Consider the following 15,369-nt stretch of genomic DNA (forward strand, 5'->3'; position numbering starts at 1 on the left):
TTTTTAGGATATGTCTAAAACACGCTATTCAAGAATGATACGGCAGGATTAACTGAAGCTATTTGGCGTTCTCCTATATTTGTAGCCCGGACCCGTGGAGCTTTTAAACTGAAGGCCAACCAAGGCGTACTGGAAAAACACATTTTTCACTTCCGAGTCGCAGTCGGTTCCTCTTCTGCTGTCGTTTTTCCTTGGGAATCTCCTGTGTGCAAGTCTTTGGGCGAGATACAATCTTGGCGAAAGTTTTGGAGCCAGCGACGTCGACGCCGCAGCGTTTTGCTGCCCAACACCGGGCCATGGCGCTTTACTGGACTGGCGGAGCGACGGGCACGCTACAGCGGCGCTTGCTGCCGCTGCTGCTGGCTTTGAGCTTGTTGATGTGCGTGTGCCGAGCATCCTCGTCGCCTCGGCAGCAGCAGCAGCAGCAGGAGGAGGAGGAGGAGGACAGCGCCATGGAGAACATCGTCACGGAGAAGAAGGCTGAGGAGAGCCACCGGCAGGACAGCGCCGACCTGCTCATCTTCATCCTGCTCCTCACCCTGACCATCCTGACTATCTGGCTCTTCAAACACCGCCGGTTCCGGTTCTTGCACGAAACGGGACTGGCGATGATTTACGGTGATTGTCAGCCGGCACACACCTTCGCAAACCATCATATATTCGTCTCATGCTGACCGCAATTTGGAATCACGAGATTCTGGTTCGTTTCCGAACCTCAATCGGACCTTGTGTATGACATTCATCAGGAAAGTGATTTTTTTTTATTTTATTTTTTTATTGTTAAACAAACTTAAACAACCCCTTACATGTCATGTGGCCAAAGGTGAGCGTTTGGGAAAACAGGGCAAGTGGCTTGGAAGTCATCTCGGTTTGAGGTGCAGCTGACTCTTTTGCTAACCAAAACGGCAGCATGCAAACAGATGCATGCAGAAGAATAGAAAAGTGTAGGCCTACCTGATAAGTTTGGTTGTATGTGTGCGTCCATGTTTGCGCTCTTCCAGGGATTTCATTCGTTTATCACGGATGAACATCATTTCAAAATGTTCTACGCAGAGCTGGGAGTAAGTTACATGTGCAATGTCTAAGGTTGTGGATTTTTCACATTTCAAGCAAGCCCCCCGAGTTACTGTGGCAAGTTGGAAACGAAATACTGTACCTCTTTCTGAATCCTCACCTTTGCCCCGCGGCCAGGTTTACTGGTGGGCGTGGTGCTGCGCTACGGCGTCCACGTCCCGCGCGACGTCAGCAACGTGACGCTGAGCTGCCACGTCAACGCCAGCCCGGCCACTCTGCTCGTCCAGTCCCGCGGCAAGTTCTACGAGTACACCCTCAAGGGCGAGATCAGCGCCAGCGAGGTGGATGACGTGCAGGACAACGAGATGCTGCGCAAGGTGGGGGTCGGGGGAGTACTACGTTTCAGAGTAAAGCTCTCAAATTAACCCGCATTTTATTTTCATGCCAGACCCCCACATGGCTCCTTCCCCATGTAGGACAAACCGAAAGTTGCAACAATCTCCTACCGCATTTCTTGACTGATTTCAAATCATTTCATCAGGTGTATTTTTAGAACCTCTTGTTTTTTTTTTTTTTTTGTGTACCTCAGGTGACGTTCGACCCCGAAGTCTTCTTTAACATCCTCCTGCCGCCCATCATCTTCCACGCCGGCTACAGCCTGAAGCGGGTGCGTCGATTATTTCCGCGTCTCTTCTCCGTGACGTCGTCGAGACGTTTGACGGCGTCTTGTCTTGTTTGCAGAGACACTTTTTCCGCAACATGGGCTCCATCCTGGCTTACGCCTTTTTGGGCACGGTCGTTTCCTGTTTCGTCATCGGGTAAGATTGCGTAACGTGTACGCGCACGTCTGACGTGATTTAATTTGTTTTGCATTTGTTATTTTTCTGCCAGGCTGTTGATGTACGGCTGTGTGACGCTGATGAAGCAGATGGGGCAACTCGGCGGGGAATTCTTCTTCACCGACTGTCTGTTCTTCGGCGCCATCGTGTCCGCCACCGACCCTGGTGCGTTTCCGGTCTCCGTTGTTGACCTTTAGAACTGTATGAGCGCCAGTTGCGGATTCATAAAGACCCGGTTCATCCACATAACACAATTTTGATGTGAAGATGCAACTTGACCAATCCCCTGACAGACTGATTTCCAGCCGATGTCACCCAATTGGTTTGAAAATTATCATTTATGCATAACAAATAACATATCTATGCCACCGAAGTATAGTGACAGGCAGCTAGCAAAGCAGTAGGTTTTAGTCTAAGTTTTTTTAAACTGTATTTCTGATTAATTTGATATTACAGTCACACATTTGAAAAATGTACGGGTGTGGTCAGTCATGCCCGCAGATAAAGTTGCGGGTGTGTGTTTGGTTTGTAATTATGAGTGTACCCCTTTAAGAGCGGAGGGGGGCGGTGTCAGGTAAACGAGGAAGTAGAAATAGGCTGATCAGCAGCCGTTTTTAAATAAAGACCTCAGGCTGCGTTTCACTGCGCCGGATCGGTTTTTATGTGCGCTAAGAGCGAGCGACAAGTGCGCAGTGGCGCAGCTTATAGGGAACATTGGTCAAGACTACACAAAATAAGCGACGTCTTTCAATATCTATGTATTTCTACTCGTAACAAGTTTTACGCACGTGATTTTTCGTGCTCGACTGTGCAAATCACAGTAACTGATAGTAAGTAAGTTTCTTTGGGCTTGTCCCGTTGGGGGTGGCCACAGCGTGACAGACATCTCAGATAAACGCTCATATTTGTTTGGCAGTCCCCCCCCCCCCTCTCACCGGATGCCCTTCCTGACGCAACGTTTCTTGGGGAGTAGAGGCCCCAGTGAGATACGAACTCACAACCCCTGGTTTACCAAGCCGACGCTCTAACCACTGAGGTACGGGGTCTCTTAAATAAATCACAATGAACCCGGAACCTCAGATTTACAAAAGACACGTTTTCCGAGCAAATTGGTTTGTTCACATTTTTGTATGAAAACAACCTTGATTTATGCACGATTTTCGAGTTGCGAACCGTTATACGAGGATCCGTCGCGCTGCTTCTTGCACTGCATAACAGTCATTGGCTCTGTGCCACACTCGCTCCAAGTAAGCGACCGTGTATTTGTGGTTTTTTTTTTTTTTTTTTTTTTTTTTTTGCTCTTAAATCGCTCTGAAAATGGCTGCCAACGGTAATGTTAAGAAGCGCTTGGCACGGGCATGCAGAAGGACCAGTTGGGCTTCTTCTTGCTCTGTGTAACCAACCGTCATTGGCACTCAGTGCAAGTACAGTAAACTACTGTCGCTTTTTCTTTTTTTTTTTTATTTGCGCTTTAATTAGCTCTCAGAATGATGCATCGGGAAAGGAAAACCGCTACCAATGGTCTTAGTTGCGATTAAAAAAAAAAAAAAAAAAGTGATTACAACACGAGGATGGTGTTCTTTTGGGATCTACTGCAGTTTGTGCAATGGTAATAATAATAATCAAACTGATAGGTTAAGCACTTTTCTCAACATTAAGTCATATCATGACTTATTTAGAAGGGCTTACGGCCACGCTACCCTGAGGACGCCCGATCTCGTCAGATCTCGGAAGCTAAGCGGGTTTTGCCCTGGTTCGTACTTGGATGGGAGACCGCTTGGGAATACCGGGTGCCGGCTAAAATGCAAAAGGATTGCATCAGGAAAGGATATCCGGCGTAAAACTGTACCAAACAAGTATGCGGTCATCTAAGATGAGACGCTGTCTCCACCCCTAACGGGACATTTTAGCCGGGGAGAGAAGCTCACTGCACCCGGTATTCCCAGGCGGTCTCCCATCCAAGTACTAACCACCGCCGAAACTGCTTAGCTTCTAAGATCAAAATAATACATTTACTGTATTCCTTTTAAAGAAAAAAGATAAAAATGGGCCTTCCCTTGGATCTGGGAGATTTTTGCGACAAAGTCCAACAAAAACATCAAGTTTTTGTCTTCTTTTTGTGCCAGTGACGGTGCTGGCCATCTTCAACGAGCTGCAGGTGGACGTGGACTTATACGCGCTGCTGTTCGGCGAGAGCGTGCTCAACGACGCCGTGGCCGTTGTCCTCTCCTCGTAAGTCTCGCGCAAAAGTAAACCTGCGTTGAGAGTTTCGCGTTCAAAAGATGGAAGCTGCGCAATCATGACAATTTGGTCCAACTTCATGCTATTTTACCAAAGATGTATTGAATCAGGTGTGCCTTGAATTGCAATCTTTAAGCAGTTGAAGTTTATGGTTTGTTTCTATATATTTAGTTGCCACAGATGTCCCAGGTCCTTACTTCTTATTAAATGAAAATATACTATTGCTAATCATTTTTCTTCCCATATCCCATGTAATAATCGACTAGGCTCTTGTTGTGCAAACATCCGACTGAACCGAACTGTCACGCAGCGTGTTTGGTGTGGCAACTGTTCTCGTGAGTGCCCGAATGATTGGCCACTGGTTTTGCCGTGATTCGAAATTTGAATCGCTGTCGCGAATGACAGCCAATCAAAATGCTAAAAATGCATTTCCGGTTTTTAAGTTAGCAAGCGACAAAATGGCAAGCAGTATGAATAGGGAATGTAAAGCATCAAAAAAAAAAATTCCCACAATATTAAATGCTTTAAAAAAAAAAAAAAAAAACTCAAGTGACTTCTAAAAATATAGAAATCTTCACATAAAACAAAGAGAATTACACTGTTTGTTAAAAACAACTACTAAATAGTAACTTTGCCTTTAGTCTGCTTAGCTTAACGCTAACAAGTTATGGAAGATGCCCTAGACCGGCTAACGAACAGCATTTATGCTAAGAAGCAGTGCCGAATGCCATAGACTGGCTAATGAACAGCATCTATGCTAACAAGCAGTGCAGAATGCCATAGACTGGCTAATGAACAGCCTCTATGCTAACAAGCAGTGCAGAATGCCATAGACTGGCTAACGAACAGCAGCTACGTGACGTCGTTTTAATGCTTCAGACGACGGATAGGTGAACACGAATCACACATTAACACGTCCTGACAGACAATATAATAATACTTCTTCGTCTATCTCTGTATTAATGTTATACTGCCTCCTGTTGGCTAAATCATGTTCCCCAGAAGGAGCTGCAATGGATTTTTTACAATTCACAACCTATAAAGATTTTCCTGATGGATGATTGATGGCATTTCCATTCATTTCAATGGCCAAAGAGGATTTGAAGTTGTGGCTGTGGTCACTGAACAAATTAAGCCAATATCTCATGTCACCGCTGTACAATGAGAATACAGTTAACAACATTTCCTGCAATTTTGGGCTTGGGTTCGAGGTACATACTCTTTGCCGAATTGATCTCCACTTGGGCATTTTATTTCTTTGTCCTTCTTTTTGCGTAATAAATGCTCGCCCGTCATTATTTACATTGCGTCGATTATGACACAATCCAATTTGGTCCAAATGGGACAGTGTTATTTCCACAGAATCATTCATTTTAACATCAGGTTTTAAGAAGGCTCTAATAATCCCTGCGAAGCGTCTCACGGGTGCACTGGAAACGTGGCGGTGGGTTTATTTTGGGACAAATGAGACAAATCACCAGTCCGGTCTGCTCCTTTTCACGTTTCTTATATTGTGAGTCAGCAAATGTATTATTAGTGTTTGCGCGTCGATGCCGAGACAACAAACTACTGGTGGCGTGTTTGAAGTGGAAGAGGAATAAATAAATCTCCTTCTCCAGTCATGCTTGCTTCCAGCATCGCTGCAAATTACAGTCCCACTCGTATGACTTTGGGAATTTTTGCGGTTACCGGCTCTGATTTGCAGCCCCGAACTGGACTCTACTGGGCCTGGGTTCTTCCTAGTTAACCTAAACGGTATTTTGATTGGGGTCCTGTACCGTTACCACGGTGGCGACGTGATCCGAAATCGGATCGCCCCCGTAGCCGATCACTAATTTACGCTAACGCAGTAATCAAATCATAACTATAGTCATTGTGCACATTCACAAACATGCTCTCCAACTCATTCCTACACGGATGCACGCAGTGTCTCCAACAGATGCACAACAACCACTTTTAGGCCAGAAATCTTGGAAAAAAATAAATGCAAAAACCGTAAATGTAAACAGAAATGCAAAAACAGTAACTGTGTAAGTGTGGATTCCTTCTTGTGTCGTGTAACCATGTACACACATTCATAACTCCAAAAATGTCATGGTATTCTGAGAGACCCTGGAATACAACTTTTTTGTGTGTGACTGGTATTGAAATACACATTACGGCGTCTATGACTCACTTTTGTGGAGGATTATGAATAACGAGTCCAACGAGCATCTTAGCAAACCGAGACGCCTGATCCAGTTACTTTTTATAGAGCTCGTGCACCTACGTCACTGCCCGGAAGTGCCGGTCAAACAAAGCATTCTTTAATGCTAGGTCGGTTGGAGACGACACGAAAATACGTCTTCTAGCACGACGCCCAGAGTTTTGTCCGATCCCGTTAAACATTTACAAGGTGATAATAGACGAAGGTGCGTGGAAAAATGAGAGACACTTTGCACGGAGGAGCCATATTTAATGCCGAAGTCGATGCTTTCGGCGATAAGAAATTGGACAGTTAACCCGCTTCTGCTTGTCTTAGACAACTGGATCTACACATGGATCTTGAGGAAGTCGTCCAGAGTTTGAAAGCATACAAGAAAGAAAGAAAGTCTGGATGCATACAAATACTTCGTTGCTGGATCTGTTCTCAATCGTGAATAAATCCCACATAGCGATGGAGCCACTCAGATTTTTTTCAATACAAATACCAATATTTCAATAAATGATCCCTGGTTTTACACGCATTCATGAGCTAGGATTGGAAAAATAAGGACAGCGAGTCGGCTCCTCTGTACACGAAGCGTGTTGTGGCCACACGTTAACCTACGTAAACCTCCGTGTGACCGACGTTCTCTTTTTTTAAACATGTATTGGACTCATTTGAGAACAAACCATTTTAAGACATTGAGAAGAATAATTCCTACCTGATATTTCCTACCTGAAATGAAGTAATCGCTACATTGTGTGTATTTGGTTGGGCAGCATCCATCATGTTTGATTGCCGAAATCCATTGATCTTTTCTGGTCTTTTCCGATGGTATTCCATAGAATGATCCCATTGAATATCTGTCTCGTCTGTTGTGACAACCAACAGCACAACAGGTCTCGGGCATTGTCAATATTCTGCTCCGGTTTGATGTCCCCCACACTGTCGAGCAGCTCTTTATGACCGGCAAAATGGCGACGCCACGTGCACGGGCTCTCTAGGGGTTTTTCCTCATCACTAAAAGTTTGGTGGCTGTTGTTGGCAGGTCCATCGTGGCCTACCAGCCGGAGGGCGACAACAGCCACACTTTCGAGGTCGTGGCCCTGTTCAAGTCCTTCGGCATGTTCCTCGGCATCTTCAGCGGGTCCTTCGCTCTGGGCGTGGCCACTGGCCTCGTCACAGCGCTCATATCCTTTTTTGTTTTGGGCTATTCCTTATTCGGCATACAGAACAACAGAGTTTGGCACTGAAATACCGTAATTCCCGGCCTACAGAGCGCACCTGGTTATAAGCCTCACCGAGTACATTTGTAAAGGAAATACCATTTGGTACGTACATACACCGCAGCTGTCTAAAAGCCGCAAGTGCCCACATTGAATAAAATTAACTAACCCTAAGAAAGACGGTACACAGAAAGAGTTTAACGCTAGCACTAACGGGGCCGGTTAAAATAAAACATACAAGTAAATATCACTGAGATACGCCAGGAAAAACAGAAGCAACACGCTAGCACACCGCTAACTCTAGCAGGGCCGGTCAAAGTCACTTCCTCGGCACATATATTCCACCGGTCTCACGCTCACCTTTTCTGCTAGAGTGCCCCCTTGCAGCTGTTGCAAAAAATGCACAAATTAGCCGCATCACCGCATAAACCGCAGGGTTGAAAGTGTGTGGAAAAAAAGTCACAGGTTGTAGGCCGGAAATTACGCTATTCATTTTTGTTTCATAAGTTATAGGCTTTTATATCTTGTGCTTCTGCGTTAATGTTCCAGAGCTGAATTTGGGAGTTATTTATTGATTTTATTTCATTTTATTTTTCACTATCAAATGGTGCAATAAGTCAGTCAAAACTGTTAGCAGATTAAACAAGGATTTTTTTTTTTTTAATTTTAGGTGAATTGATGCGCTTAAAATCTTTTCTGTTCCAGACTAAAAAACTGTTTATAGTTATTTTTCTTTGTTGTCAGTTGAACTCTTTCTAATTTATTTGTGTACAATGTTATGCAGAGTTGTACTTATAAGCTAATTTTATAAGCAAATGATATTTATAGTCACGGCAGAGAGTAGGGGGGGTGTGAATTGTTTTCTTTTTGCTGGGCAGAAAGTGACAGAAAATAATTGAGAAGCGCTGATCTAAAGGAGGTTCTTCAACTCACTTCAACAATGCCACAAGATGTCACCAAAGCAATACATTATTATTTTTAGATTGTGTATCTTATGTTTTCTGCCCGACTGAACTCCTTGACGACCGCCCGCACGTGACCAAGTTCACTAAGCTGAGAGATTTCCCGCTGCTGGAGACGGCCTTGTTCTTCCTCATGTCGTGGAGCACCTTCCTATTGGCCGAGGCGTGCGGGTTCACAGGTACCACGTACACACACCTGCGCGTGTTCATCCCAGCCAGTATTTGTATTTTTACTGCAAATAAATCCTTTGACGGTCTGGCGTGCCTCAGGTGTGGTGGCGGTGTTGTTCTGTGGCATCACCCAGGCGCATTACACCTTCAACAACCTGTCTCCCGAGTCCCAAGACCGGACCAAGCAGGTCTGACCAGAATGACGACGCTCTGCTAATCATTTTAAATATATATATATATATATATATATATATATATATATTTTTTTTTTTTTTTTTTTTTGTGGTGAGTGGGATGAGGAAGTTGGTAAATGTCCATTCCTTATGTTGCAGCTGTTTGAGTTATTGAACTTCCTGGCGGAGAACTTCATCTTCTCCTACATGGGCCTGACCCTCTTCACCTTCCAGAACCACGTCTTCAACCCCATGTTCATCGTCGGGGCATTTGTATCCTTTTGGGAAGGAAAAAGGGGTTCAGAAAAGAGCGAAAATCTATGACGCCCAAAAATGTTTGCGATTGCCGATCGATGGTAGCAGAGCAATATTTTTTATCAATCCATCCATCCATCCATCCATTTTCTTTGGCGCTTATCCTCACAGAGGTTGCGGAAAGTGCTGGAGCCTATCTCAGCTGTCAGCAGGCAGGAGGTGGGGTACACCCTGAATTGGTCGCCAGCCAATCGCAGGCCACATCGAGACAAACAGTCACACTCACAATCACACCTCGGGGCAATTTAGAGTGTTCAATTAATGTTGCATGTTTTTGGGGGGGGATGTGGGAGGAAACCGGAGTGCCCGGAGGAAAGCCACGCAGGCACGGGGAGAACATGCAAACTCCACACAGGTGGGTCCGGCATCGAACGTGGGACCTCAAAACTGTGAGGCCAACGCTTTACCAGCTGAACCACCGTGCCACCCAATATTTTTATATTTTTGCAAATTCTGACCCAGAAATATGCGGGTGTTGATCGCATTCAGCCCATTCATTGTCTTCCTTCACCAACGTGCCACGTAGGTGGCAGTGTTCCTGGGCCGAGCAGCCAACATCTACCCCCTGTCCTTCCTCCTCAATCTGGGCCGCCGCAACAAAATCCGATCCAACTTCCAGCACATGATGATGTTTGCGGGTGAGTCACACGCTTTCAACGATATTCACGGACTTTTACACCAGAGGCGCTGTAGTCTCAATTATTAACTTTTGATTTTCAAGAAGGTTCTAAATTACTCGGCCTAATCAATTAATCACAATTTATAGAATCTTGTTCAGTCACATCATATATTTGGACGTTATCCACTTTCCGCAAAGCATGCACATTTTTGCTGTTCAATAATGAAAACTACTTTTCCCATGATGACTTGCTCAGGTTTTTGGTTTTTTTGTGTTTCACGCTCCCCTCAACAGGATTGCGCGGCGCCATGACGTTTGCGCTGTCCATCCGAGACACGGCCACGTACGCGCGGCAGATGATGTTCTCCACCACGCTGCTCGTGGTCTTCTTCACCGTGTGGTTCTGCGGCGGCGGCACGACCCAGATGTTGTCGTGCCAGCGCATACGGTAGCAACCTTCAAAACCCTCCGTTCAGTTGTTTTTAGGACTCAAGTATTGAGACGCGGCCCATAATTAATGCCTGCCACCCTACGAGTTTTTTTTTTTTATTGCAGATATTTACAAAATTAGAATGTTACTTTTGAGTTGGCTTTCGAACTTGCGTACACATTTAGATTGGAATTGATACTTTAGTCCACGGGTGTCAAATTCAAGGCCTGGGGGCCAGATGTGGCCTGCCGCAAAATATTATGTGGCCCGCGAAGGCAACTCATGTGTATCAACTTGCAAGATTGTTGTTAAAATCTGGACCAAAATTTCAAATCGTTGACATATTGCTAGCATATTTGTGCTACTAAACATCAAAAATAGTTTAGAAGAAAAAAAAACATTGCCCCTGAGTTCTGATTCCAACACTAGCTCATAAATTTCATGTGTAAAAATTATGAGGCTGTTAAAAGATTTTTATGGTTTCACAGTCATTCCTGATGGAAAACGTGACAAACAATGTGGCCCGTAACAAAAATGAATGACACCCCTGCTTTAGTCCATATTGGAATTTAGTCCTACTAAACCCTTCCTTAAGTAATTGTCGCACGTGCTGTGTTTACAGACTAATGCACAAAATTTTAACTTTTTTTTTTCCCCTCCCCTCCAATAAACAGGGTGGGAGTGGACTCTGATCAAGACAACTCTGTGAGTGCCGTCTACATATGACTATGGACAAAAAAATATACATATATATACACAAATTTACATTGAGTCCGCTTGTGCAGGTGAGTGTCGGCGAAGGTCCCGAGCGACGGAGCACCAAACAGGAAAGTGCCTGGCTTTTCCGAATCTGGTACAACTTTGACCACAAGTATCCTTGCTTTTCGTGTGTTGCGATTTGAGCTCAGCCAGCAGGGGGTAGCGCCGCGTCGTATTTACTGCAACTAAGTCAGAATTGACCCCTCCGTACAGGGCACTTAACCACGCCTCCTGAAGTGACGTCACGCCACGTGCGCTCACGTAAGACAAACAGTAAAAAATGGCAAATACAATACAATACAATACATTCTGAACTGAGAAAGACTCTATGCTTCTGATTTCATTCAAATCAACGATATATTATAGATTCTAAATACAATACATTCTTAACTGAGAGAGACGCCATGCTTCTGATTTCATTCAATCATTCACACGTAGCAATGTTATGCTAGCGCAGAACGTCTCATTCATTTATACGAGACGTGTATTAAAAATCAAATTTAGGGCATCTCTTCGTGCAAACACCGTCTGGTTAAGCTTCGGCCGCGAGCCAGCAAGAAATCAATACGTTTGTGCAGTCCGATCATAGCTAAATATCGCTCAACAAAGAATAAGTGTGGCAATCGTTCACACGTAGCAGTGTTATGCCAGCGGAGATCGTCTCATTCATTTATACGAGACGTGTATTAAAAATCAAATTTAGGGCATGTCTTCGTGCAAACACAGTCTGGTTAAGCTTCTGGCCGCGAGCCAGCAAGAAATCAATACGTTTGTGCAGTCCGATCATCGCTAAATATCGCTCAACAAAGAATAAGTGTGTCAATCGTTCACACTCAGCAGTGTTATGCTAGCGAAGAACTTCGAATTCATTTATACGAGACATGTATTGAAAATCAAATATAGGGCATACCTTCGTGCAAACATATGTGTTCCGGTTGATATTAGATGGATTTAGTTGATGATGCGGTCTTCCACAAAGTTTGACCCATCGAAGGCATTTTTCGTACTGGGTCTTCGGTTTTCGAAAGGGTACGAATGGAACTCCACCAACTAGCCTTTCAGGATACCCGTCGTCACTATTACAAAGTCCGTGACTACACCTCTTAACCATATTTTTTGTTAAATAACCCAAATACACGATAAAACGCTAACTAAACCTATACTGGACCATGCAATGTTGTCTGAGAAAATGGCGGGAGCAAAAACGGCTTTGGTTTATGCAGATCTCTGGCCTCTGATTGGTCAGTGATGCGGATTGCGCAATATCCACGGAGGGGTCAATTGAGTATGTAATAATGTGCAAGGTCGCTTTCCCTTGACCGGATCCCCCAGCTACCTGAAGCCCATCCTGACCCACAGCGGCCCGCCGCTCACAGCCACGTTGCCCGCCTGCTGTGGCCCCCTGGCTCGCTTCCTCACCAGCCCGCAGGCCTTCGAGGTGAGATGCCGTTTACTGATTTCATTTTGAACCATGAGCAGATTACACTTGTCTTGTTTTGATGTTTTTACAAACAATATTGCACTATCGGGGTGGAAAAAAAAAGTCTGCACGCTGCGTTACCAAAAAAGGAAAAATGGGTGCATGTCATATTCATTTCCCCTTACTGACCAACATTTTGGGCTCAAGATTAATTTGAATAAAAGTACCGTAATTTCCGGCCTACAGAGTGCAACTCATTATAAGCCTTGCCCAGCACATTTGTAAAGGAAATTCCATTTGGTACATACATAAGCCGCACCGGCGTAAAAGCTGCAAGTGCCCACATGGAAACACGAGATATTTACCAAGAAAGATGCTACATAGAAAGCAAAGTTTTAATACCTTATCTTATCTTATCTTAACATAGCAACAACAAGGTAGCACGAACAGGGCTGGTTAAAAACAAAAAACAAAAAAAAAAACAGCCGCGGCAGCTAAACAATAGCAAGACGGTAGCACACCGCTAACAGGGCCGGTTTAAAAAAAATAAATAAATAAAAAAATAAACATACCTAAATCACTGAGACGCAGCAGCAACATGCTAGCATGGCGCAAACAGGGCCGGTTAAAAAAATATACCGGTAAAAATCAATGAGACACGGCAGTAACACAGCAGCAACACGCTAGCACAGAGCTAACGCTGGCGCTACGCTAACAGGGTTGGCCAAAAAAAAAAAAAAAAAAAACATACCAGTAAAAGTCACTTCCTCGGCACATATATTCTACCAGTCTCACTCTTACCTTTTTTCGAGTGCTCCCTTGTGGCCGTTAGAAAAAAAAAATGCACAAATTAACTGAATCGACGCAAAAACTGCAAGGTTGAAAGCGTGTGGGGGAAAAAGTCGCGGTTTATCGGCAGGAAATTACGGTAATTTTATCCCTCGTCTCCTAAAAAAATGTCACTATATCACATTTGAAGGTGTATGCCATGTAAATATATCAACGGGAAAATATTATTCAATAAAAATGAACAATGATAGCTTTAAAAAAAAAATTGTGATTTAGTGCAGTCGCCAATGATGAGTCACACCATTGAATTACATTGGAGTCTTTCCCGTGGTCAGAACGAGAGTCAGATTAGGGACGACGACTCGGACCTCATCCTGACCGACAGCGACGTCAACCTAAACTACGGCGACGTGACCGTCAGCACCGACGGCACGCGCACACACGCGGCGGCCGCCGACGACCCCGACCGGGAGCTGGCGTACGGCGACCACGAGCTGGTGATGAGGGGCACGCGCCTGGTGCTGCCCATGGACGACTCCGAGCCGCCCTTCACGGACCCCCGCTGCCGCTTGTGAGGGCGGGCGGGGCCCCCGCCCAGCTTCCTCAATCACGCCCCCTCCCCGCCATCACTGTAACGTAATCCTATTGATTTGCCACTTTTGGTTCTGAGGGTCACCTTATTGTAGCATCGCACAGCATGTGTTCTGTGTGGCGAGCCGTTTGAGCGTTTAGTGTTGCGCATTTGCGCAATTGCGCATTAACTATCACTTTTTGTCTTTACTGGTAAGACAATTCAGTCCACTAGTAGAACGACGGTCTTACTAGTGTTATTTGGCTTTCATAAACACGCAGATTTTTCGAGGGGGTGGGGCTTCATTGACTTTATCGCCATCTGGTGAAAACTTGTGGAGGGCAATCGGTAATCTATTTGGGGAGCCATCAGTTACTCGCAGATTTTCATGGCAGGGCTCGGTCCCGTTCCGCCGTGAACGGCCCGCCTTCCACTACTGCGTAACGTTTCCATGTGCTAGTGCAATTACTAAGGTGCACTAGTCGAACCACTAAATGTTACGAGTGAGGCAAAACTCTGAGAATCGGAGCAGATGGACAATTCAGCGCACTATTGGTATATTGAGATAATGCTCTAACGGCTTGCCGTAGTTCTGACAATATAGGAGCATCACTGTAACGTCGACGCGCATTGCTGAGGATTTTTCCCGGCTTGTTCTTTTTTGGGCCAGATGGCGTTCGGTCGTGTTTGGGTCGCCACTCGGCAGCACGTGCGCTGTCAATCAAGTGCCTGGCCTGGGAAGTGTAGTTTTCAAGGGGCCTTGTAGTTACGGGGGTCTGCCAGGAGAGGGGGCGTGAGGTAGCAATTACGCTCAACATTCGGGGGTGTTGACGTCGTCAATGTGCAAATCGGATCCGAGCCGCCGACTGTGAACAAACATTGCGCGCTTGTGTGTTGGAGTCGCGAATGCGTTTGACAACCTTGTTTTTTCATTTCCTTCACTTCACTTTGTGCTTCTTTTATATACGCAAACCTCCTCAAACGTAAACGGTCCTAATTTGGATCAGCGTACGCTTCTGAGATTTCGTCGTCAAGATTCACACAAAAAAAATACGAGTGCATCTCAGTATAAAACAATATCGTGACAAATTTTAGGTTTAGAATGACAAACAGATGCCACAAGATGGCAAGTTACTACTTTAAGGCCAATTGGAGCTCCTTCGACACAATTCAACATACTTAATTCCTTGGCACCAAGACAACGGCAAAGCACCGCTTTTGTCCAAATGAAGTGCTTCTACTCACGTCAACATAGTCTCTGGGCACTGAGACACCACAAAATGGTGAAAATAAAAATTGCCAAATTGAAGCATCTGCGACTCTTCAATAGGCAGGTAAATATTGTAATTGCATTTTTTCAAATTTACAACTCATACATTTATTAATTTTTGAAAAAGGTTAAGTGGATCACCTGCCATGTACGGGAAGGGCATTTACCGTAATTATCCTGCCTGAGACTTTGTTGCTGACCTAGACATAATTATTGGGAGAAGGGGGGTGGGTGGGGCTTGAAAAAGTCTTCCCATTCCCCAAAACTTTGAAAACTAATAGCATGATAACTGATAAGAATGATGATAATTATAACGCATGTAAGATCAGGCGCGGACGACGTGCTAGCCCACAGCGACCACTTCAGTAGCTCGCTGGCTTCTTCT

General features: G+C 44.9%; 1 protein-coding gene and 1 pseudogene across 1 annotated transcript; both read left to right on the forward strand.

Moving 5' to 3' along the window:
* The first annotated feature begins 83 nt into the window (after positions 1–83).
* slc9a6a (solute carrier family 9 member A6a) lies at positions 84–14,584 on the forward strand. Its single transcript, XM_061835745.1, has 16 exons — positions 84–618; positions 1,192–1,391; positions 1,604–1,681; positions 1,756–1,832; positions 1,906–2,018; positions 3,980–4,085; positions 7,328–7,469; positions 8,541–8,646; positions 8,738–8,826; positions 8,971–9,084; positions 9,653–9,764; positions 10,040–10,193; positions 10,850–10,880; positions 10,961–11,046; positions 12,267–12,372; positions 13,479–14,584. Exons 1-16 carry the CDS (start codon positions 297–299, stop codon positions 13,716–13,718), a joined length of 2,076 nt encoding a protein of 691 aa, XP_061691729.1. The 5' UTR covers positions 84–296; the 3' UTR covers positions 13,719–14,584.
* On the forward strand, positions 3,537–3,652 carry LOC133509295 (5S ribosomal RNA; annotated as a pseudogene).
* Positions 14,585–15,369: the final 785 nt, after the last annotated feature.

Source organism: Syngnathoides biaculeatus, chromosome 11, assembly GCF_019802595.1.
Source record: "Syngnathoides biaculeatus isolate LvHL_M chromosome 11, ASM1980259v1, whole genome shotgun sequence".
NCBI lineage: Eukaryota > Metazoa > Chordata > Actinopteri > Syngnathiformes > Syngnathidae > Syngnathoides > Syngnathoides biaculeatus.